Below are 26,920 nucleotides of genomic sequence, written 5' to 3' on the forward strand. Positions count from 1 at the left end.
TGAAGACCTGTCGTATTAACCTGGACATATGCTTAGAAAATCTCTCTGAAGCACTTTCCAAGAAATGCAGTGAAATCACAAGTATCATTTTCACAATAATTTATACTAACAGAGCCTTTCAAAATGGTATCACACTGCAGCTGCAGGATTTTAATGTGTTCATACAAGCTGCAATGTAACATTTTCATCATTGCGTGAAACTGGTGAAATGTGACCTGAAGTGTGGACAGATATTGTACTATGATGTGTACACTACACTAACATGCATGTCTTTGGCTTTTTGCTGAAGGAGACCTCTTTGTGGCCGGTCTAGGCCCAGGCATGTACAACAACCTACCCAAGCTGCTGGCCTCCCGCACTGGTTTCCAGGGCTGCCTGGCCTCTGTGGACCTCAATGGACGCTTGCCCGACCTCATCAATGACGCACTGTTCCGCAGCGGCCAGGTTGAGCGCGGCTGTGAAGGTATGCCACTTAGCTCCTCTGTATCTTCATGACAGGGGTTACATGCTGGTCCTCATGCACTGTGACAATAGAGCTCCAGTGCAGAGAATCAAGTCCTCGTTCAACCCAGTTCTGTAGCATCAGTATAGAGAACCCAGCTGCCACCATTCAATCCAGTTATGTGGTTTCAGTAGGGGGATTCGGGCACTATTCACTCTTTTAATGTATGAAGTCTATTTCACTGAACAAAAGAAATTCAGACAAAGTTTTATATCTCAAAAATGAAAATTTAGTTCTTATTTAAATGGAATTGTTTCATTGTTCATTATAACATTGCAGGTTTAATGTAGAAAATCCCGGTCTGGGATAGTTTACTCATGGTTTAAAACCTAGATTAAATGAGGCTTTGGCCTGGTATACATTTACATTTACAATTACATTTACATTTATTCATTTAGCAGATGCTTTTCTCCAAAGCGACATACATTTCATAGAGAATGCAATTCGTGCATTACATTACATACATTAGGTTTACCACAGAGGTAAAGTAAATTTAAGTGCATATGTAACATAATAATGTTTTGCTTTAGGAAATCTTTTTTTTTTTTTCTGTGGATTTGATATAGCCGTAAAGCTGCAGTTCATTCAAATAACAGTAGTGATTGCCAACATGGTGGGCTTTCCTTCCAACACTACTTATTCTACCTGTCAGCCTGCTGAGAGCAGCCCATACTCCATGTTAGCATTCCAGACCCTTCTTCTATTCCTTGTGCTGCTCCTAAACATAACGGTCCAATAAAAACTCAACATTCTGCTTTCCTGTAACAAAATCTGGGGTAAAAAAATGAATAATGGGGGAAAAATACAAAAACAGATATATCTTTGCAGTTTATTTTTATCCTGTATGATCTTTTACAGTACATTATATTATCAATTGTTATGTGCCTGAAATATAATTTGTTTTGCTGAATGTACTGAATCAAATGTTTGCTTATTTATATCAAGTTTTACAGTACTTAATACTTCAGTATTTTAATATTTGTTGTGCTTCAACATTAATTTAGTATTGTATACAGGGATTACACAGTGTGTGCTCAAATATTGGTGAAAAATTTATAATTATCAGCTGAAAAGCTGCTGTCACACAAGACGGCCGGACTACTTTTCTTATCTTGTACTGTTTCCATCATGCATTTTTGCTTGATTTTTTTCAATTTGAACACCATGCCAGGAGTTCACAGTACCTTTTTTATTATAAATGTCCATGTTCTATCATGAACTTCTTCTGAAGAATTATGATCTGCAAATTTAAGAGGTTTCTGCTCACAGTTTACATGGTAAGATTTAGGTTTTTCTCGTGATGAGTGTCCTGCATGACTCATAAACTGTAATTATGCCCTGGCAGTGGTGCATGGCATGGAAGGATTTCACTCCATAGCCAGGTTGAATCTAGTATCTCTGAATTACAGTTACATTAAATTGGGTGTCATGAGGTATTGTGGCCACAAGGTGTAACTGTCACACTGTCTTTTACAGGGATCTCGACCCACAAAAAAAAAATCACACACACACACACACACATTTTCAGAACCGCTTGTCCCATACGGGGTCGCGGGGAACCGGAGCCTACCCGGTAACACAGGGCGTAAGGCCAGAGGGGGAGGGGACACACAGTTCTTCTCAAATCTCTAGGGATTTTAGTCCAGTATTTGGTACCATTGCCTTTCAGCTGTGTTCTGATGGGTTTTCTGAAGAAATATTTATGATAAGGGGGAGCGCAGTGGCGCAGTGGGTTGGACCAGGTCCTGCTCTCTAGTGGGTCTGGGGTTCGAGTCCCGTTTGGGGTGCCTTGTGGCGGACTAGTGTCCCGTCCTGGGTGTGTCCCCTTCCCCCTCTGGCCTTACGCCCTGTGTTGCCAGGTAGGCTCCGGTTCCCCGTGACCCTGCATGGGACAAGCGGTTCAGAAAATGTGTGTGTGTGTGTGTGTGTGTGTGTGTGTGTGTGTGTGTGTGTGTGTATATATATATATTTATGATAACCATCATGAACAAGGGTTTGTTACTTAAGTTAGCATGTTTAAATCCTTCCACATTTATGAATGGGTGTTGGTAAAATGAAGTGTAAAGTCTGAAATTTGAAGTGTTCAGACTGTTTTCAGTAATACTGTCACACCGTCTTTTACAGGGATCTCAATCAGCAAAAAAACTGTTCTCGAATCTCCAGGGCTTTCAGTCCAGTGTTTAGTACCATTGCCTTTCAACTGTGTTCTGATGGTTTTCTGAAGAAATATTTATGATAAACATCATGAACAAGGGTTTATTACTTAACTTAGCAGGTTTCAGTACTTCCACATTTATGAAAAGGTTTGTGTAAAATGAAGCGTAAAGTCTGAAATTTGTAGTGTTCAGGCCATACAGACTTATTAAGTATACAATCATTAGAAATTAATTCAAATACTGGGACCTCAACTTATGAACATTATAAACTACTACTACTACAACTACTACTACTACTACTACTACTACTAATAATAATAATAATAATAATAATAATAATAATAATAATAAGAGTTTGTCCTGTGCAGGGCTCTGAGGGTCTACTGGTGGTGCCCTGTATCCCACAGTTTATAGTGTGAGACAGTGTCCCTCAATTAATTTATACATCAGGTTATGTTAAGTATTAAACCCAGCTGGAGTATAACAAAATATTTTGTGATACCTCTCATGACACCATTTTTTTTTGAAAATTAAACAACTGAAGTAAATAATGAATGAATACATAAATAAATAGAAAAAAAAAAATTCTATTGAAATGTTTGCAGCGCGTGGAACGAGTGCATTTCTTAAATCCAAGTTTGTGTTTAAATAACAAACTCATTTTTCTCATATTCTTTCATTCTTATGCCAGTGCCTTGTTTTTGTGCTCTCACAGCAATGGAATAAAACATTATATTTACAGAATAACTGACACTGAAGACTCAATTCAGTATTGCAACACACCAAAAAGCCATTTCATTCCTGGTGGTATGAGTTGTACATCACTGAATTGACCCTGCTGGGTTCACTGGGACACTAGAACAGCAACCTTAAAGCCTAATGTCGGCCTATTGTTTTGTAATTCTTCATTTATTTTTCTTGTATTCCTGCTGTAAAATCAGCAGTGCCTTTATGAATGAAAGTAACTGACTCGCAACTAACCTTTTAACCTTTTTTTGCTTCTTTATTCTTTCTCAAACAAAGTTGCATTCACCAAAGCTGACCTGCAAGGTAGAGGGCTGCACTCCTTCCTCAACTGAAACTTGGTGAAAGCTGCTCTGTGTAATGTGTGGTGTTACTCTCAGCGTGTTTCCGCATGAAATGGTTCACCTCCTGGAATGGCTGGGCTCACTCCCTTACAATGCAAAGATGCTGGGAGATGTGAAAATGATGATTACTCCTAACACTGTCCATAAATAAAACTTTTGCCGTTATAATTCTCTCGGTAAATGTAATACTTTAATTTATTTTTAATTCTTTATTTTTGTGTCTTTTTCCTACGTCATGTTGAAAATAGCCAACTAACTTTTATTTTTATTATTTTTTTTACTGTGTCAGCTGGAGAAACCTATTTTGATTTTTGTAATGAATTGCAACCTGATGTTATCAGCTGACTACAAGGGAGACAACTGGAAATATAATTAGTACTAGTTACAAAATATGAAGTAACATTAGTTGTATATAATGATAATTAATGCTATACTGTACACTACTGCTTCACAATAATGTCAAAAAGGAGGAAGTAACATCAGCACTTGTAAGGTTAATATTTATTATTGACAATGCAACACTAAATACATTCTCTGTCTAATCTCTGTGTCAATGAAACAGATTCATTTTCCAGAGTTCAAGCTATTAGGATCTTTCCTGACATCTAGATAGCAGGTGTATGCACTTTATACTGTCCGCCCAAAATAGGCAGTATCTGTGAAATAGGTTGCCATCTAGTGCCAAATTGTGCCGAAGTAATTAAAGAAAAAACATTTCATGCATCAGAGAGTTGTGGAAATATATAGTTATATATACATATATATAATACAAATAGAACTATACAATACAGTTATATTTGCATCTTATCGTCATCAGCGCCAACCAACGACTCAGTATAAAGTAATTGTATTTTGGGATACTTGACATAATAACTTAAAGGGAAACATAATCAAAGCTATAACTGAGTGCAAGTCCATGAAATCCATCTCCTCCTCTCTAACCAAGAAGAGCCCTTTCCTGAAGTGGACCCTTTCACACACGTCTCCATCAAACTACACATTGCACAAGAAATGCACTTTCCGTCTGCTCACTCACTCTACTTGAAACACGGTATTGTAGCAGTTTTGCACTCGCCATTTGGATTTAAACTTAATTTATTTACAGTTATTGCAGTTATGTTCCCCTGTTTCCAAACTGTGCCGTGGACTTCCTTTACCAGTCGACTGTCCTTGACTCATAGTGCCCGCTCCTTTTGCCCAATGAATTGTCTCCTCTTTTGTTCTTTGCTGCTGCTCCCCCACTTGGATGCATATACCAGATTTTTTATTTATTTATTTATTTATTTAATATGTGGAGAGACATATATGTTGTGTACACTGTTGTTTAAAACATTTATAACCAAAGTGCATATGTGACATTAATATGCACTTCCAGCTATAAAATGTTCTTTTCTTTGTACACTTGTGAGGTGTCTCTTTAACTGTTGTGATGTTGGAGAAGGGGGGTGGGGGGCACTGTTTTTCTTTTGTATGGAGCCCCTCAAGCCTCTCACTTGAAGGCATGCTTGAGATGTCTGTATACTTTATGCCTGTGCAAAAGTTGCAGTCGGGCCAAGTAGGGTGGGTGGGAGACGTAGCCTTGGTGGTGTGGGCTTTGGGGAATGCTTTGTCTTTCCGTTGGTACATGACCTCTGCCCATCCTCTAACCTGACAGCATGCACCCCTCTGACCTGCGCTCTTGCATGGTGCCTGAAGGATCTCTTTGGTGACAGACCCCCACTGTATCCTCTCACCTCTGTATTGTCTCTCCTGCTTCCCCATCCAGGTCCGAGCACCACCTGCCAGGAGGATTCTTGCGCCAACATGGGCGTGTGCATCCAGCAGTGGGAGAACTTCACCTGCGATTGTTCCATGACCTCCTATGCCGGCACTCAGTGCAATGACCGTGAGTGTACCCCTCACCCATTGAGTGTCTAAGCTGTGTGGCCAAGTGCAATAATGACTGCAATATTGACTGCGAGCAAGCACATTCATGTATGCTTAGGAATTTAGCCACCACTATAAGTATATAGCCTGTTGTGCCTCTAAACATCCTGCTGTTATCAAGTGGCCCACACCATGTTAGAAGAAAACAGAAGTCCTGGGTCAGTAAACACTGGTGGCTCTGGTGGGAGACTGAATGCAGCACTTACCCACTCAATGTGTGGCTCAATGCAAACCCTTTTAACAGTTGAACGTCTACAATGTATGCACTGTTACGATACTTGCAGTGGAAGAATAACAGCAGGAAGGCAAAAATGTGATCCTGCTTTGCTATAGGCTGCTTAAACTGCATAGGGTAAAGGGTGAGTAAGAGCTGAACTGCAGGTAACATTAAAGCAGATAATACATAGCAAGAGTGTTACACTGCATAACATCTGAATGCTGACATGAGGCTCTTCAAAGGTAAGTGCAGGTTGTTTATGTTGTTTTGACTGGTATGGCTTTCTGTGACGCAGAAGGGCATTTGTAGGATAATTACATTTTCTTACACAGTCATGCACACACAAACACATGAATGAAAAACTCACAAAACATGTAGATTTATACATTTAGATATTTATTATTTAAACGTTTTTCTGTGAAAATAAAGGAGCTGAAAACTATGCTTGTAATGTGATTATATCGATATATTATATATATATATATATATATATATATATATATATATATATATATATATACAGTACTGTGCAAAAGTTTTAGAACCTTGGTTGGGGAAAAAAGCTGTAAAGTGAGAATTCTTCTAATAATAATGCTATTAATTAATAAACTTCCTACAAAGCTTAGTAACCATCCATCATCAACAACCACTTGTCCTGAGCAGGTTCGCAGCAGACTTGGCTGGGTCCTGCTCTCTTGCACCTCTGGGGGCTGGGGTGCCTTGTGATGGACTGGCGTCCCGTCCTGGGTGTGACCCGTCCATCTCCAGCCTTGTGCCCTGTGTTGCTGGGTTAGGCTCCAGTTCATTGCGACCCTGCTCAGGACGAAGGGTCTCAGACAGTGTGTGTATGTGTATGTGTATGTGTACTTTCTTTAATGACATACAAAACCGTTACTGTAATCCTGTAACTTTTTGCAAAAGAAATGCATGAAATCTTAAATATGCTCTTTCCTACTGACACTAATGCAGAAGACATTAAATAACTGTCTAAAACAAATATTGTTGTGAAACATCAAAGTGCCTAAGACTTTTGCATAGTACTACATATATATATATAAATATATATTTACATACTCTTTAATGCATGGAACAGGGTGTATTAAGCTACTTTCTTAAAATGTACTTTATAAGAAATAGTCTTTTAAAAATCATAAGCTATGGGACCTGCAAAGAAACTTCCTGAGTCCAAAGTATATTTATAGAATGAGTGAGGAAACCACCAGGGTGGCAAGATGTTGATGAAAATGAATCCTCTGAACAAAAAAATATTGATTTGTGTTGTGGAAATGATGTTTGCACCTGCCAGTGGTTAAGCAGAAACAGCATCACACTATGGCAACACGGTGACATTGGCTGCCTCTTCCATTACTGATGCAGGAAACCCTTTCGTATGGCCAAGGAGAGGAGTGCAAGCTGTACAGTGGAGCTGAAACTTCAATACTGTATTGACTTTAACCTCAAGCATCTTCATTTGGGTTACTTGACTTTACATGAACAGGGCAAGAGATGAAGTCAAACAATACTTAAAACAATCACTTAAATGTTATTGTCACTTACAGAGATACAAGAAAATACAAAAAAAACACCCCCTCCTCCACATACACACACACACACACACACGCACACACATGAGAACATGGAGGTTAATGTAACGGTTTTAATTCTACCCCCAGATGTAGTGTGCTTGAGCAAGGTACTTGGTACAAGGTACCTTAAATTGCTCCACTTAAAAAAAAAAATACTCAGCTGTATAAATGGATAAATAACTTCAGATAGCTTAACATTGTAAATTTAGGAAATCTATATGAGTACTGGGTAGGGTCTCCCTTTGCTTTGAAAACAACCTCAGTTCTTCATGGCATCAATTCCGCAAGATGTTGGAAATGTTCCTTTGATACTCTAGTCCATGTTGACATGACTGCATCACACAATTTCTGCACATTTGTCAGCTGCACATTCATGCTGCGAACCTCCCATTCTACCAGATCTCAAAGGTGTTCTATTGCTGACTGTGAAGCCCACTGAAGAAAACTGAACTCAATGTCATGTTCATGAAACCAGGCTAAGACGACTTTTACTTTGTGACATGGTGCATTATCGTGCTGGAAGTAACCATTAGAAGAATAGCAAATTGTGGCCATAAAGGGACGCACATGGTCAGCAACAATCCTCATATTGATAGGCTGTGGAATTCAAGCGATGACTGATTGGTATTAACGGGCCCAAAGAGTGCCAAGAAAACAATCTCCACATCATTACACCCCCACCACCAGCCTGAACTGTTGACACAAGGCAGGTTGGATCCATGGATTCATGTTGTTGATGCCGAATTCTGACCCTTCCATCTGTGTGCCAGTCTTCAGTTTGAGCCTGTGCCCACTGCAACCTCAGTTTTCTGTTCATAGCTAACAGGAACCTGACATGGTCTTCTGCTGTTGTAGCCCATCCACCTTAAGGTTTAACGTGTTGTGCACTTTGAGATGCTTTTCTGCTCACTACAGTTGTAAAGAGTGGTTATCTGAGTTACCACAGCCTTTCTGTGAGCTTGAACCAGTCTGGTTTTCATTTCTGACCTCTCTCATCAACAAGATGTTTCCATCCACAGAACTGCCGCTCACTATTTTTTCCTTTTTTACACCATTCTGAGTAAACTCTACAGACTTCTGTGCGTGAAAATCCCAGGAGATGATTCAGCAGTTACAGAAATACTCAAACCAGCTTGTCTGGCATCAACAATCATGCCATGGTCAGAATCACTAAGGTCACTTTTTTTCCCCATTCTGGTGTTTGATGTGAACATTAATTGAAGCTCCTGACCTGTAGCTGCATAATTTTATGCATTGCATTGCATTGCTGCTGTCACATGACTGGCTGATCAGATATTTGTATGATTAAGCAGGTGTACAGGTGTTCCTAATGAAGTGCTCAGTGAGTGTGTGTACACACATTCATATTGCTATTGCATGTTTTTCTTCAAGCTCTCCATTGAAACGCTAGGTGGTAGTGCAGACTTCTGTAGGGAAAGGAAAAAAAAAAGCCCAACAAATGTAACTATACTGGCAGGGGGTCAAACACAATTTTCTCCTCTCTCCCTGACTCTAATACATTTCTGAGCAGCGCTGAAATGCCTTCAGTATGTGCAATGCACTAAGAATTATCAAAAAATGCACAGATCCATGATCATTTTCTGTGGGTTGAAAGAACTGTATCTGTAGCACTAATATCCTTCAGAACAATACCATCTTAGCCTCTACTGACGAACATTGACTAACTAGTTAGCAATATGTTTCATGGCACTTTATTATTATTTTCGGTGCATTTGACAAATATTGACAAAGGTGCCTGTTGGTGAAACAAGGGTTCACAAGATGAGGAGAAGCAGACCCAGGTGTACTGCGTTATCTGTCAGCATGTGGTCTCACACCACAACAACATCTCATTGAAAACAAAGACGGTGATTTTCCATTTTTGCCAGACCTCGTTCACATAATGACAGCAGAAGCTTTTGCCTTTTACAGTGCCTGACCTAAATTCAGGACTGCAGCCCAAATGTTTTGCGGCAGCTGGAGAATGTATTCTGAGCAAACATCGATTTGAGAGATGCTCTGCTAGACTGCATAAATCCCTCTATTGTATCGCCTGTAATCCCATCGATGGCTTGCTTTCGACCGCAGCTTATATTTATCATGTCAGCTCGCTGAAATTGAGACGACGCCTCTTTCTCACTTCCTGTCCTCTTTCCTTCGACTGCGTGTCTAAATTTACCTGCAATGCTGTTTGCATGCCATACCATTTGGATCTTGTGTTTTATGAGGCTGCTGCCCAGTTGTGCCTTGTTTTGCTTCTGGTGAGACCCTTCTGCTGTTTTCCCCCTCATCAGAACAGTTTCTGCACACTAATTAAATGTGGGATTTATGCAAAAGGAATTTCCACCACAAACCTCTTTGTTCCACATTTGCTGTGTTTGCTGCATTGTGCGATCGAGCACAATTTTCCTCTCCAGTTGTGTCTCATTAGCAGGACAGAAGCCACTTTATTTCATGGACTTCTTGACTTTGGGGCATAATCCAGTGTGTTTGCAGGCGTTGAGCTTGTTGACTGGCTTACCCATTGGCATATTTAATTAAATTAAGTCCCCATGCACAATACATGTGCACAATGTCACACACGCACCCATATGTGCATGGTATAACACATTTCGGCACAGACGCTGATACACTCCCTTTCTGCAAAGCTGCAGATCCAAAGAAATGTGATTGTATGAAGGGTGTCCAACCTTTTCACAGTCTTTATTGTGAAATGGTTTGAGAACTGCACTTTGAAAAATTACAGGACATAGTGATTATTAAATGTCTTAAACTGAGAAAATGTTTGTAATGTACAGTGCAACAGCAAGAAATACATTACCTGCTTTAATGAGACATGATATCACTAAGTGATTTATCTGATATACAGATGGATATAGCAGACTCTTTTTGGCAGTCACGGTTCTTGTAAAATTTCAACAAAGAAAAATTAACTCCTCCTCCTAATTGGACACACACTGAGAATTTAAATAGGGGAGTCATGACAACTAGATGTTTGTTATTGGTATCATCTAGGTGCATGTGTTACAATGGTACTGGTTACCAGCAAGGTGGTATGGCTACCAGCATCGTTGGTAGATGAAGTTGTTGGTATGTCTTTGCATATGATCTATTTATGTTCTAGATCTGGTAATCGTAATATATTATGCTGCTCCCTCGTGGAATGATCATGTGTTCTATGCACATGTGTGTGCTTCCCCTTGTGCTGAACTTATTTATTTATTTATTTTGCTAGATGGCTAGCTTGTTCCGCACATTGCAAGTGTTACCCAGATATTTACCCAGAGATTTCGTGTTTAGATGGGGATGTGGTATATTTTCTTTTCACCAACTGCAGACCAACTAAATTTGTTTTGTGTCTGCAGAGTCAGTGGCGCAATAAGAGTTTAACGGAACCTTTAATACCAATGATGTCACACTGATTTATACAGATGTGGGATTACACAGAACTCTCACAAACTGCAGGGCCAGCAGAAAAGAACAATGCAGAATGAAAAATGAGATTAAGATTCATCTGAAGTTTTGGAGAATTCTGTAAGCTCCACCCCACACCTTCCATGTGAGTTGTCACCCAGGGAGATTTAAGCATGTTTGCTCAGACCCCTCCAAACCTCACCACAAGATTTAAAACCTATTGGATTTCCACCCATCACCCAAGTGTCTCCAGTTTATGATGGTCTGGGCAAAATGAATAAAGCAGTGGTGGGGAAAGGAAGGGGTTTGCTGTGAGTTGGACTGTGCACAAAGCCCTCACTCTATAGGGGAAATGGATATGAATAAGGCGAGGGAAATTATGGCACATCACACCTGTGATTGGTGTGATGGCTTCCTTCCACTCCACAGCTCCTGTAATTGAATGGGAAGGTTTTGTGTTATTTTATTCCATTTTTTTTTTTTTTTTTCGTGAAGGGGAAAGAAAGTGGAGTGCAAAGGAGGCTTGGATTATGGAGGTCACTTTTTGAAAGGAATAATGCAAAATCAATCACTTTGGTTAAATGCATCTCACTTTTCTAATCGACCATTTGGTCCTTACATTCTTTTTTGGTTTTCTTTTGGACAGTATGATTTATGAACGAATGACTATATATAATATAATATGCAGTAAGTCTGTGTATTTGTGGTTTCCTAGATTGTATATATTTGATCATGTATCATACTGTGTTTTTATTTTAGTTTTATTTTTATGAAAGACTACAATGCATTTCACGCTGATGAGTAAATAATCTTATTTGTATTTAAAGTGCAGCACATTTGACTTGTGCAATCTCAGCTTCACGTGGGCAACCCCTGAAAAAAATCTTAACGCAAGAAAACAAATTTACATTTTTTAAAAAAAGCTAGTCCACCTCCTCCCATGTGACACATGATCCTCCCAAAATATCTCACACTTTTCTGTGAGAGAAAGTGTAGTAGAGTGATGACAGTAAATTAATTACTACCAACACATTTTCAATTGTTTGTCATTTTTTAGAAGTACTTGTTTATTTTTCATAGACATGTTGATTATATGTGCTGAAATTGTTTTTTTTTAAACTTTGGAACCATATCCCTATAAATTTATATTAATATCCTGCATCAGGGCACAGTGGTACAGTGGGCTTGGCCAGGTCCTACTATCTAGTGGGTCTGGGGTTCTAGCCCTGCTTGGGGTGTCTTCATACAGACTGGTGTCCCATCCTGGGGGTGCCCCCTCCTCCTCCAGCCTTGTACCCTGTGTTGCTGGTTTAGGCTCTGGTTTGCTGTGACCTTGCTTGGGAAAAGTGGTTCCAGACTGTGTGTGTATACCCCATTGTAAGGACCTAATTGTATACCAAGAGTGTGTTAATTTGGAGGTCCTTTCCCATTACTATAAATAGGAAAAATAAATTATTCATTCCTGGAGTTTAGTCATGCCCAGATATTTCCACAAACACCCTAAAACCAACCAACGTCGACAACTGCTTGTCCTGATCAGGGTCAAGGAGAGTTGGAGCTTTACCCGGCAGCAAGGCTGAAGGGGGAGGGGTCAAACCCAGGAGAGAACACTAGTCTGTCGCAGGGCACCCCAGGCAGGGCGCAAACCCTAGCCTCATCACACAAGGGGCGTGCCATGCCACCACACCCCCCAACACCCTTAAAACACTTTAAAACTTTTCAAGACACATGATTTCTGAGTACAGTCAATTTGTCATGCAGCACAACATAAACCAGTATAGACTACGTTAATAATGTATTGGTAGGCAACAAAAAAAGGAAGAAAAAAATATATATAACGAAGTATAACAAACTTATGCAAATTTATCAAGCACTTATGAGATCGGGTGAAACGAGTGAGAAAGAGGTGAGTTTTGAGAGCATTTTTAAATGTACAGACATACACACACACTTTCTGAACCGCTTGTCCCATATGGAGTCGCGGGGAGCCAGAGCCCAACCTGGCAACACAGGGCATAAGGCTGGAGGGGGAGGGGACACACCCAGGATGGGACGCCAGTCCATCGCAAGGCACCCCAAGCAGGACTTGAACCCCAGACCCACTGGAGAGCAGGACCCAGTCCAACCCACTGCGCTACTGCACCACCGCGCCCCCCAGCTGTACAGAGATACTTATAAAAAAAAAAACATGAAAAACGAGAAAGAAACAATCCAAAAAAGGAAAATATTTGGCAAGACGGTGACAACTTGAAAACAATGCAAAATTAAGAAGAGGTTATTATAAATTGTTACAGAAGTTTACATACATCATTATACTTACTGTAGCTCTGGGAGAACAAACAAGATTACTGAAAAACAGAATTTTTCAGCATAATAATTATTTTGTGTGATGTATTTAAGTTTCATTATGTCAGTTCTATATTTGTAGGTCCATTGAGTCTGATGTCATTTCTAGTTTTAATGACTGTGGAAGTGTATATATGGCATTCACTTTGTTATGTAAGGTTACACTGAAAGAAGCTTTCCTGGTAAAATGCATTTGTCCCAGAAAATTAGTTCTAAAAGTAAACATTTTTCAGTAACCCTTCGTTCCTTATTTTACTACAAATTGAGCAGGTCTTTTTTTTGTTTAATTTTTGTTTTGTAGACTTGTATTGATCCATCTTTCTTAAGGGGTGTTAACTCGTGCTCCCCTCACTTTGGTCACAAAAATCCTATTACAATTTATGGAAAAAAGCAAGGTTCTTAACCTTGTTGGCAAATTATTTCCCTGCTCTTTCAGAAAATTAGAGTATGTGGTTTAGTGTAAAGTTATCTATACAATAATATTTCTAACTATTACTATTTTTTTCTTATCACCTGAAGACTATTTACTATAACGGTTTGTTAGAAAATAGTTACCATTGCATCAACCACTTAGGTGCTAAGTGATGATGGTGGTTGAAAAATGGGCGTTGTCTCACTAAAAATGATCTGAAGCCTTTGACATCTGGATGAAGACCAGAAGCCTTGAAGAAAACTGGAACTGGACTGAGCTAAATGTATTAGTACAATATTTATTACACTTTTCTATTCAAAGAAATTTGTGGATTGTGAGCCTCCGGCACATTTTTTGTCTGTGCTGTGGGGGACTGAGCCCAGTACTGTACCACATTAAGGTCTGTTGGAACTACACTAACTCTATAACTAAATGAATGGGTGACAAATAACCTGGAGTCCATTGCACAGGAGTCTGGGAGCAGAAAACCTCTAATCTTATGTGATTTGCATTCAAAGGATATATTTTGTGCAGCCATGGACTGATGGCTGTCTTTCTAATGAACTTTTTCAATTTTAATGGTAGCTCTAGGGTCAGCTCATAGGGTACTGGTTAACGCAACTGCCTTTTAATCCAAAGGCTGTTGGTTTGAATCTTACCTACTGCTGTAGTATTCCTAAGCAAAGTTCTTACCCTCATTTGCCCAGCTGTACAAATGGGTAAATAATTGAAAGTATCCTAACATTATAAATTACTTTGAAGAAAAGCATCAGCTAATAGAGTAAAAGTAATTTAATTGACCCTACCCAGGGTCCTCTTCTACACCTCACTTACAACTGTCACTATTTCTTTCAGGCTCTTTGTTTGTCCTAGGCCACCCATCAGGTAACATTTCAGTCTGTCAGCTGATTACAATAAGTTTTTAATTAACCTATTTATTTTCTATTTCTAAGTTTAATGGTTAAAAAGGGAACTATTAAGAAAATTAACTGTTTGCAAAAAAATTAGTTTGTTTGCTGTCACAGGGTGACCTTGTATGGCTGGAAGTATTATTTGTTTTAAAGCTCAGTCATTTGTGCAAGACCATCCACCAGCTGCAAGAAAAATGGGGTATAACCAAAGCAATACATAGAACTGGCCCATTTTTTAATGTCCTCTATTGGTCTGAACCATTATTTTTAATAACAAGTTTCTGGATTTACTTCATATAAATTTCCGAGATTTTTTTTTCATTGATAACTCAGATTGCAACATGAATTTTACTGCAGTGTTTGATTTGGTGATCAGTAAAGCATACCTGCAGAACCATACTGAGCAAGAGCAGGGGAAATATGGCTAAATGAAGAATATCATACTTGTAACTGCATGAAATGCATTCCTTAGATTTAAAGAGTATATGTAACAATCAGGATGTTTTATTTATTTATTTTTCTATTTCCCAAACACATTCATGTTGACCTTCGCCGATTGCCTTCTCTTTGTAATTAATATGGTAATTATGCACACAAAATATCACACACACACACACACACACACACACACACACACACACATCTTCAGAACCGCTTGTCCCATACGGGGTCACGGGGAACCGGAGCCTACCCGGCAACACAGGGCGTAAGGCCGGAGGGGGAGGGGACATACCCAGGACGGGACGCCAGTCCGTCACAAGGCACCCCAAGCGGGACTCGAACTCCAGACCCACCGGAGAGCAGGACTGCGGTCCAACCCACTGCGCCACCGCACCCCCACAAAATATCATATAATGGAATAATTCACAGTTTCCTGGTAGTTTTGTCACCTGCTGCACTGAGCTATTATTTTCAGTGTTGTGCTGTATTTTTGACATTCCAAAATAATCCCTGTTAAGACATAGTAAGAATCATTGGTACCCTTGAGGATGGAAAAATTAAAATATTTAAATGTGTGCATGATATATATACAGTATACACCATGGTCATGTAAGTTATCATGCTCCAAAAAAGTCTGATATTGAAGTTTTTGCGGTAACCAAACTAAGCACTATTACCATCATCACAGTTCCAGACACTCTCGTTGCATCAGCATCCAATATTTCCGCCTCTGTCTAGCCCTCTAGATAGCTCTCTGGTTTCTTTATGGGACTCTGTAACTGCCAGTCTGCTGTGAGGAAGACTGACTTCATACTGACCTATGTCTCCCACCTCTCACTGGACTTCCTGGTCCTGACAGAAACTTGGATCACACCAAACTATATAGCCACACTTTGCAGCCCTCTCGAACAAGTACTCCTTTGGTCACACCTTTCATCCTTCTCACAGAAGTGAAGGCACAGGCTTGCTCATCTCTCTCCTGTGGAAATATTCTGTTTTCACTCTCCACCTCCCTGATCTGCGAATCCTCCTTTGAATTACACACTGTTTTTATTACTACTCTAACCACACTCTTGGTGGTCACTCTCTACTGAGGATTTTATTATCCTTTCTTGGACAGCTTGGCATCAGAGGAACAGCACTGTAATGGCTTGAGCCCTACCTATCAAATCATAGCAAGTAGTCTATGGTGGCTCTTGGTCATCCCCTAAGCCTCTCTCAACTGGTGTTCCACAGGGCTTGGTGCAGAGCCCCTACTCTTTTCCATCTACATCTCGTTCCTCAGCTCTATCGTTGTGTCCCATGGATTTTCCTATAACTACTACATTGACAATACCCAGCTCTTCCTCTCTGTTCCCCCAAGAGCTACAGTTATTTCCTCATGTACAGTTGCCTACCTCTCAGGCATCTCTGTCTCGATTACCTGATCACCATCTACATCTCAACCTCATTCAAAACAGAGGTCTTTTCACCTCCCAGTTGGTCAGTCCTCCTGTCAAAAATTCTCTATCAACCTGGACAATCTGCTCATTTGACCTACTTCATCAGCTAAGAGCCTGAGAGTAATGATTGATTCATGTCCCTTCTTCTCTCAATATATTGAAGCCATAACCCAGTCCTGCAGATACTTCCGGCATAGCAACAGCACAATGTGCCCTAATCTCACAACAAACTCTTCGCAACTTCTAGTCCAGACTTCAGTGATATCTCACCTGGACTACTTCAACTCTCTTCTGTCCGGTCTTCCAGCCTCTGCCATCAAACCTCTCCAGTTGATACAAGAATGTTCCTGCATGTGTTGGGTTTGACCTACCAAAGCATTTTCACGTATCACCTCTTCTCATTTGTGTCCTCTGGCTCCCTGTATCTGCCTTAATCAGATTCAAGACTGTTGTTATGACTTAGAAAATGATCCACAGATCACAGATTCCTGATACTTACAAGACCTGATCACTTGCAACAGCTCAGCCAGAGTCCTATGCTCCTCAGCCTCTGACTGCTTGGTTGTTCCATGCACAAGATTTCCAAAATGAAAACCACAAAGGTTTTTGGTTCTGGCCCCAGTGTGGTGGAATGACTTCCGTCTGTCACTCATAACTATTAAAACTGTCTCAATATTTAAAAAGAGTCACAAAACACACCTATTTCAGACTCACTTATGCTTCGATCTCCAATGTGCTTGCTAAATGTGTAATATGGTATCTACTGATTTAAACTCTAAAGCTTCTTCTTTTATTATATGTAGCTCCCCTACAATGTATTTATCTGAACTGGTTTATACACTGGCATGAGATAAATTAACTGTATTCAAGAATCATGGGTCTGTATCCGGGTCACTCCTGTTGGTGTTATGCTCTTTTTTATTGTTATCTGAGATGTATGTTGCTTAAAGCGTACATTAAATTAATAAATGTAAACATATATTTTCAAAAAAAAAAAAAAAAACTGTCCTTAATGCTTTGCAACAACTAACTGCAAATTTCACAGCATGCTGCATGGACCTTTTCTCCTAGGCATGCTCTTGAAATGATATGAGATTGCTGAAATAATTGCAAATGAAAAAGACCACACAGTAACCATTTTTTTAATTAGACTGTGCAAGTTCAGTAACTGTTTTTACTTAATGATTTTTAATGATCGCCTGTGCTGGTGTGAGCTTCTGTATGTTCATGTTTCACTCCAGAAAATCTTTGTAGTATGCTTAATGAAAACAAATTAAAGCCTTAATAAACTATTAAAATCCTCAGGTCATGGGCATTGGTGTAGTTAGCATATTTATGTAGTCTTGCACTTATCTCTATATTTAATGAAGAAAAAAATACTCTGTATGTTTATGTAACAGATGCATGGAGTATCAAAAACAATTTAAATCTGGATATTAAGCTAATTACCTGAAAAAGGTACATATAAAGTACATTATTCATTTTTAGCAATTTTATTCTGTACATATTTTATGGGGATAGCATAACATGAAATATAAAACATAGTATAACATCTAATAAAGAATATATTATTTCTACTGAAAAAGGAGTGTTTGAAAGGTTTGTTGGTGTGGAAATCAACAATCACCTTGACAGATTTCAACGAAATTTCAGTTCCCGAGTTCATGTAATGTATTCTGCTATGTGGCATTGTGTCAGGGTTCAGCTGAAGGGTATCAGTGTTAATGAGCTTCTCTGGGAAATCTGACAAAACTACAGTTAGTAACAGTGTACAGACACTAGCTTGCTTGTCTCTGCTACCGATTTACATCGCTTGTTTCCTAAGTTATCTTATGGTGACACTGGTCTATACTAATACCGAAGCTTCCTCTTGGAGACACAAGGGATCAATTAGAATGTTTTACTTGTTATTATGATTTAAGTCCTAATCATAGCCTTAACCCTGTCAGTGATCCTGTTCTATTGTCTCTTGTGCTTTGTAATTGTTGCAAGTGAAATTTCGCAACCTATTCAAATATCGGACACTAATATTTTTTCACTGAACATATAATGAAGGTACAGTGGATGAGGATGAGTGAAAAACTATGCAGCATGATGTTTTCACTTAAGAAAAAAAAAATTGTAGACACGTGTCAAAATGTGTTTATACAGCAGTGGTCAATCCCTCATCTTTAGTGTCAGATTTCACTAAGTCTTAAAAGATGCCCTATGAAGTAATAATATTTCAATTCTTGCATTCAGAATAAGGTCCCTTCCCTGCCCTTAAGTTTTTATGTTCAGTGTGAGTATGAAAAAATTATTTTTGGAAAATTTTTACTTCTATTGTTATTATTCATTGTCCTTGTCCTCCATGGATGCACATTTCCCACCTTCCACATAGCAGCTCTGCCACTTCAGATCGTGACAGCTGTGAAACAGTTCCCTGCAAGGTACTAATTGCAGGGGAATGAAACCATCAATCTTGGTTTTTTTGAATATTTTTTTTTTACTCGTTGTCTTGGTGACAATCACGGCTGCTTTTCTAGAATCCTGCATTCCCTGGTTCTGCAATTTGAGGTGTGGAACATATTTTAGATATTTGGGGTTAAACTGGGACACTGGTATAAACACTGTGCTCACAAAATGTATTATTGTTTTGTTCTGAGGAGGAACCTGGAGGAGCAACTTTCCAGGTCTTTGCTTTTGAAAAGAAGAGCTTTCTACGGAGGTGGGGTGGCACAGCAGGTTTGGTCAGGTCCTGCTCTCTGGCATGTCTGGGGTTCAAGTCCTGCTTGGAGTACCTTGTGACAGACTGGTATCCCGTCCTGGGTGTGTCCTCTCCAGCCCTATCCCCTGGGTTGCTGGGTTAGGATCCAGTTTGCCGTGACCCCGGTTGGGACAAGCGGCTTCAGTCAGAGTGTGTGTGAGCTTACCATCTTACAGCTGAATGAACTGGATATTTAGCTGTGAAGTTCTTCAACAATACACTAGTTAGCAATACAAAAGGAACTGCCATCATAACTTCAAGGAGGAAGGTTTTGTTTGGTTTTTGGTCTTAAGGATAATTTTTTTTCAGCAGAGCTTTTCCATCAGTGTGCTTTTTTTGAATTTTTTCTTTATGCTTGGCAGTCAGACTAAACTATGTTATTAATTTTGTGATTTTTCATCTCTAATTGATGGATGTATTTACAGAAGCTAGAGATAAGACCAAAATCTATAAAAATGCTATCTGATTTATTTCATTTTTTGTATTTTACATTTCAACTCATGCCATCCTGATCTGAAATTGGAAATGCACATATGCGCGCTATAGTATTTTCAAGGAAGCAGGCAGTTGCCTCCTCTGTCAGTGCTTTCCTGGTCATTACTCCACTTAAAGGTGTTTCACTATTTAGTTACATTTACATTTATTCACTTAGCAGACACTTTTGTCCAAAGTGACTTACAACAGATACTATGTAGTGTTACTAGCCCACACACCTTATTCACCAAGGTGACTACATTGCTAGATACACTACTTACAAGGAGTTACTCATCTATGCATCAGTGAAACACACTCACTCATGACACTCACACACTATGAGGAACCTGAACAGCACGTCTTTAGACTGTGGGAGGAAACCGGAGCACCCGGAGGAAACCCACGCAGACATGGGGAGAACGTGCAAACTCCACACAGACTCAGTGGGGAAATCAAACCCACGTTCTCTCACACCACCCAGGCGCTGTAAGACAGCAGCGCTACTCGCTGTGAGACAGCAGCGCTAGCGCTAGCACCTAGTTAAAGGAGGAGCTGATTGTCCTCTGTATCCTGTAAACAAAGAGGCAGGTGTAACTCTGCTACAACATTGCAGCAATTATGAAATATTTGTTTGGGGCATCCTGTAGCATACTGGTTCGACCTGTGACTTTCAGGCCATTTCACATTGTGATACAAACACATTTTAATGTAAAGAATGATTTTTTTGTAGAATGCTTGATAGTATAATTTTATTTTGCTTTAGCTTTAGTCACTCTGGCTTGATAAATTTTTGTGTTAAAGTACACACCCTTGGCAGAGGTGTGGCCTGAGCCAAGTGGTAACTGGTGTCCCCCGTACAAGGCCTGGTAAAAAAATATAGTAAGTAGGTTAGTATAGTGACCTCACACTGTAAGACACTTTGGAGATAGTGCCAGCTAAATATGCTTTGACAATTACTGAGCTGCATATAAATGCTGGGACAGGTTTACTCTGCATATCCTTAAATTTGTTTTCATTACGTTTCTCTTGGTAAAAATTACCTTCTTTTTAGCCATACAGGGTCTCTGTGGAGTTACTTTTGCTGACATCAACAATTAAGCTGCACAGAAATGCTGCATTTTCATGCAGCAATTTTGTTTTGTCACACAGTTTAAGCATTCAAAAAAATGACTTTACATTTCAGTTGAAAAAGAAGTTGGTATGAAGTAGCATTGCCTTTTTTCAGGCATGAGCTTTGCTCTTTACTAAAGCAGAACTGTACTATAGCATGAGAAAGCATATATAAAAGCATATAAATCCTTTAAAAGTTTTAGTTTACATCTAATGTTTCTATTAAATTTCATAATATTTTTCTATAATTATATTACGGGGGCGCAGTGGCGCAGGGTCCTGCTCTCTGGCGGGTCTAGGGTTCGAGTCCTGCTTCGGGTGCCGTGTGACGGACTGGCATCCCGTCCTGGGTGTGTCCCCTCCCCCTCTAGCCTTACGCCCTGTGTTGCCGGGTTAGGCTCCGGCGTTCTGCAAACCCTGTATGGGATAAGCGGTTCAGACAGTGTGTGTGTGTGTGTATAATTATTTCATATAATGGTTAATTATTAACAACAACACAAGAAATAAAAAAAACAAAAACAAGGCAAAATAAAAGGAAAACAACAAAATGAAATAATTTACAATAATAGTGATGTCACAATGAAGAAAAATTCTGAAGTGTGGAAGCGTGACAATGGATGTAGTTTGATCATTTCGGCATTAAATGTAGCATCCTGTACTTTTCCCAATTATGTGGGAAAACTGCAGGCTTTTGAGAGGGAGAATGCCTAAGGCGTTTGCTGGCTATGGAATGAGGTGTCTTTACAATGTAGGATGCAGCTTATTTTCCGCTGGCATAAATGATAATGCTACTTGTGTTAGAAAAAAAAAGCCTTGGACAAAATGCACTCATATTGCTACTAGTGTGTAGCCATTCCTGGACACAGCCCATTTCCTGATGCGTCCATGTGCGTCCATGTTGTTAACACAGCAGGAGGAGGAGCAGGGGAGGAGTCACCTGTCTGACAGCTCTGCCAGTGCTCCTTGCCTCTGGCTCTTACAAAGTGCCACTCCTGGGGGGCTCATTGGGTGAAACCAAGTGATTTAGGACTCTGAGTCTAATGATGTTCACTCAGATGTTCACCAGAGCTGGATAACAAACTCACTGTAATTAGCAGAGCTTCACTGTTCATTGTTTTCCTGGCAAAGGGCAAGAGCTACCAGTCTGAACGCCGTGTGAGTCCACAATGAGACCTTGCTCAGTGATCAGGTATATCATTCAGGGACTGCCTGTTTAATTGTTTCACAAAATTATAGGGTTTAAAACACATGAATGGCATTTACTGTGAACATGACTAAACAAGGGCAACATGGTGGATCAAAGGGTAGGACTGATAATCACAAATCCTTGGCTCATATGTGTGTATGGATTTCCCCAGGTGTTCCCCTTACCTCCCACAGTCCAAAGAAATGTCCTTCAGATTAACTGTTCACTGTACAATGGCCTGGTGTCATGTCCAGGGAGTACCTCGCCTCACACCATGTGTTTCCAAGATTCAAGATTTTATTGTCATGTGTACAGTAAAGAGTTCGTTACACTGTACAATGAGATTCTTACTCTGTGAATCCTCTCAGCAGCCTATGACATAAATTATAAAGACATAAGGAAAGAAAAACACAAGAAAAACACAAGGAAAACACAGGGCGTAAATCACAAATTTACAAAAATTACTATTAGTGCAAGGTCACAAATTAAAAAAATTACTAAAATTGCTATTAGTGCAAAAATCCAAGAAATGAGGTTATATACGTATATAAAGTGTGCAGTTGCCATGGCTCCTGCCTGAAGCAAGATGGCGGACACAAGATGCAGAGCACAGGTCTTTATTTCCAAGGGAAATCCAAAGCCGTAGTTGTTATTTGAGCCAGGTCAATTGAGCTGCAAACAGGGTTTGTCCGTCTGCTCCTTTTATGCCTCTCCCCAGGCTGGGTGTCAGGTGTTCCTCGGAGCAGCTCTAGTCGCTTTGCGAGGGCCCAGCAGGGCATCCCCAGGGTTGTGGCGCGGGGCGATTGGGATGATCCCTATGGAAATCAGACATCAAATCAGGATCAAGAATGTCCTTTGCTGCCACCCAGCTTTGTTCTTCTGGACCATAACCCTCCCAACCAACAATATACTGTAGCGTGTCACCCCTGCGTCTGGAATCCAGCATGGCATGCATGGTATAGGCTGGCGCTCCTCCATCCTGCAACGGGAGGGGGTCAGGTGAGACAGGGGTGGGTTGGTGCAAGGAGGTGGCACAAGGTTTCAGGAAGGAGACGTGAAAAGTCAGGTGAATATGTAAATGTGACTATAGCTGAAGACGATAGGATACCGGAGTCACCCTCCGGAGAACCATGAAAGGACCCAAATATCTGGGGCTTAATTTCTTTGACATATAGGAACCCCCAGAGCCCCCGAGTGGACAACCATACCTGTTGTCCTGGTACTAGGGAGAGGGGTCGTCGATGGCGATCCTCTTGTGCTTTGACCTTGGTTTGGTTGCAAAGAAGGTGCTCTTTTACCTTTTGCCATATCTTTTTGCTGCTACGGTACCAAGCATCCACAGCAGGGATATTACTTGACTCTGGGTGCCAAGGGAACAAGGGAGGTTGGTATCCTAAGACACACTGGAATAGGGAACATCCTGTGGAGGATTGAGTCAAGGTGTTGTGTGCGTATTCGGCCCACGGGAGATACCTTACCCATTGCTGGAGGCTATTCATGCAGTAGCTGCGTAAGAAACATCCGATGTCTTGTTGTAGTCTTTACACCTGCCCGTTAGCCTGGGGGTGATAGCCAGATGTCAGGCCTACCGTCACTCCTAATTTTCCCCAGAAGGCTTTCCAGAAGCAGGATTTGAATTGGGGTCCGCGATCGGACACAATGTCCTCCGGTATCGCAAAGAAGTGAAAAACATTCTGAAACAATAGTTCCGCCGTTTCCACAGTGGTCGGGAGCTTTGGGAGTGGTATCAAGCGGCAACCCATAGAAAATCTGTCGAGGATGGTCATAATGGTGGTGTTACCTTCTGAGGATGGGAGATCGACTAGAAAGTCTATGGTAATGTGTGACCAGGGGCGGTTCGGAACCGGCAAGGGTAAGAGTAGTCCGGCAGGCTTTTGACAGGAAGCCTTGGATTGCGTGCAAGTACGGCATGCCAGGACATAATCTTGGACGTCGCCCTGGAGGAAAGGCCACCAGAATTATTTTTGTAACAAGGTCAACATCTTACCGTACCTTACTTAGGTTCTTGTGACCCATGAAGACCACAAAGGGGTATTTGGCTCCTTCCAGCCAGTGACGCCATTCCTCCAGGGCCAGTTTGATAGCTAGAAGTTCTCTGTTGCCTATATCATAATTACGTTCGGCTGGAGATAACTTCCTAGAAAAGAAAGCACATGGGTACATCTTCACTGGGTTACCCTGTCTCTGTGAGAGCACAGCTCCTACTCCAGTCTCAGAGGCATCCACCTCCACTACAAAAGGCAGTTCTGGGTCGGGTTGGTGAAGGATCGATGCGGATATGAATTTTTGCTTCGGTGTGTAGAATGCATGTTGTGCGCTGGCCATCCAGTGGAGTCGAGGTGTGGGATTTGCGGTCATGGCGGTGAGGGGTGCGGCTAAGGCACTGAAGTTTCGGATAAATTGACGGTAAAAGTTGGCGAAGCCTAGAAAGCATTGCAGGGCCTTGACTGTGGTTGGAGGTGTCCACTGTATGATGGTTTGCCCCTTACCTGGGTCCATTGCAATGCCATCGGGACTAAGTACAAACCCCAGGAAGGTTTTCCATGGAAGGGGAGTAGATTAGTATATCGTTGAGATCAACTAATACCCCATTGTTTACTAGAACACCCAAGATGTGATTTACAAAGGCCTGAAAGACACTAGGCGCGTTTGCTAGGCACAACAGCATCACACAGTACTCATAATGACCTAAGAAAATACTGAAGGTGGTCTTCCATGCATCCCCCTTCCGGATTCGTATGAGATTCTATGCACTACGGCGATCCAATTTGGTGAACCATTATGCTCCCTGTATCTGTTCCAAAGTGGCGGTGATCAATGGCAAGGGATGTGGATTCTTAATGGTGATGCGGTTTAGGCCTCGGTAATCGATACTCCTTTTATGCCTCTCCCCCGGGCTGGGTGTCAGGTGTTCCTCGTTGCATCGATGGCACAGGCGTGACAGCAGTGCACAATGTAAACATGGAAGTCGTACATGTGCAACGTCCTGCAGAGGTAGATTGGGTCTATTCATAGTTGAGGGGGGTGGGTGTGTATTTGTGTACGCAAGGTATGTGGAGGTAGTCTGTGGTCCCTGATGTTATTGGCGTTGTGGATGTGTATGTGTGTGTAGGAGGGATGGGAGGTAGTTGACACCTCTCAGGCTCAGAGGGTGAACTGTGTCTGCTGTGATGGGTGGAGAGGCAATGGATGGGTGTCATTCATAAGCCTGATGGCCTGTGGGTAAAAACTGTTTTTCAACCTTGAGGTTCTGGCTTTAACACTCCTGTAGCGTCTGCCTGATGGTAAGGGTGTGAAAAGGCTGTGCTGGGGATGACTGTTGTCCTTGATGATGTTAATGGCTCTCCTGATGGTCCTGGTCTGGTATAGGCTGTCCAGTGATGGTAAGGACGTTCCAGTGATGTTTGAGCAGCTTTCACCACTCACTGTAGCGCCTTACAATCCTGTACTGTGCAGCTTCCAAACCACACTGTGATAGAGCTGGTGAGGACGCTCTTAATTGCACACCTATAGAAGCTGGCATGCCAAATTTCCTCAGCCTACTCAAGAAATGCAGATGCTGACATGATTTCTTGACCAGATATGATGTGTTGTGAAATCATGTGAGATCTTCAGTAATTTGAACACCCAGGAATCTGAAGCTGCTCACCCTCTCCACCACTGTCTCACCAATATGCAGTGATGAGTGTTGCTCCCTCCTTCTCTGTGGATCTATTATCAACTGCTTTGTTTTGTTGACACTGAGGGAGAGATTGTTGTCGTGGCACCACTTCACTAGGTTAGCCACTTTCCTCCTGTATGCCGACTCATCGCCTCCCATTATCAGTCCAATGATTGTCGTGTCATCAGCAAATTTGATGATGCTGGTGTTGTTCTGGGAGGCCACAGAATCATAGGTGAAGAGTGTGTAGAGCATGGGGCTCAGCACGCAGCCCTGCGGAATTCCTGTGTTTATGGTTATTGACCTGGATGTGTGGTTCCCAATTCTAACGGACTGGGGTCTGCCCGTTAGAAAGTCCAGAACCCAGGTGCAGAGGGTGGGTGGCACACCAAGATTGTGAAGCTTGTTGATAAGCTTCGAAGGTATTACTGTGTTGAATGCTGAGCTGTAATCAATAAACAGCATTAGAACATAGCTGTCGTTGTTTTCCAGGTAGATGAAGGCAGTGTGTATTGTTGTGCTGATGGTGTCCTCTGTGGATCTGCTCCATCTGTATGCGAACTGGAGAGAGTCCAGAGAGTCCGGAGTGATGGTCTGGGTGTACCTCATGATGATTCTTTTGAAGCACTTCATCAGTATTGGAGTCACTGCAACGTGTCAGTAGTCATTGAGGCAGGATGCTTTGTTGTTTTTTGGCAGCGGCAGGATAGTGGTCCTCTTTAAGCAGGTGGGAAATGAGGCTTGTGCAAGGGACAAATTGAATATATCCATAAAGACATCAGCTAGCACCGATGAGCAGGCTCTAAGTACGCGTCCAGGGATGTTGCCTGGTCCGGTTGATTTCAGTGGGTTTGTTTTCCCAAAAGTCTTTGCCACTTCTGCAGATGTGACTGTGAATGGTGGGTTCTGTGTGTTCCCACCAGTCAGTTTGACACCCAGTGGTTCGTTGTTCAAGACCTCGAAACGGGCAAAAAATTTGTTGAGTTTGTGAGGTGTGATGCGGTTGTCAGTGATCTCACACCTGGTTCTGCTCCGATAGTCTGTGATGTTCTGTAATCCCTGCCACATGCGCCGGGTGTCAGCAGTAGTGTAATGACACTCCAGTCTCAGTCTGTATTCCCTCTTGGCAGCCCTAATCGCTCTTCGAAGATCATACCTGGCCTTCTTGTAGTCACTGGCATTGCCTGAGACAAATGCGGTAGAGGGGCACGCAGCATGGATCGAAGATGAGCTCTGCATCGCCACAACTCTGCAGTGGACAAGTGGTTATTCATAATCGAT

General features: G+C 41.2%; 1 protein-coding gene across 6 annotated transcripts in view; it reads left to right on the top strand.

Moving 5' to 3' along the window:
- LOC108922314 (neurexin-3b-like) overlaps nt 1-26,920 on the top strand; it is a 370,501-nt gene that overhangs the window by 148,960 nt on the left and 194,621 nt on the right. For all 6 annotated transcript variants that reach the window (XM_018732376.2, XM_018732379.2, XM_018732378.2 and 3 more), the window contains 2 exons: nt 290-463; nt 5,512-5,631. In XM_018732376.2, the coding sequence (XP_018587892.1) occupies nt 290-463; nt 5,512-5,631 (294 nt within the window). The remainder of the gene's footprint in view (nt 1-289; nt 464-5,511; nt 5,632-26,920) is intronic.

This window comes from Scleropages formosus, chromosome 1, assembly GCF_900964775.1.
Source record: "Scleropages formosus chromosome 1, fSclFor1.1, whole genome shotgun sequence".
NCBI classification, from domain to species: domain Eukaryota; kingdom Metazoa; phylum Chordata; class Actinopteri; order Osteoglossiformes; family Osteoglossidae; genus Scleropages; species Scleropages formosus.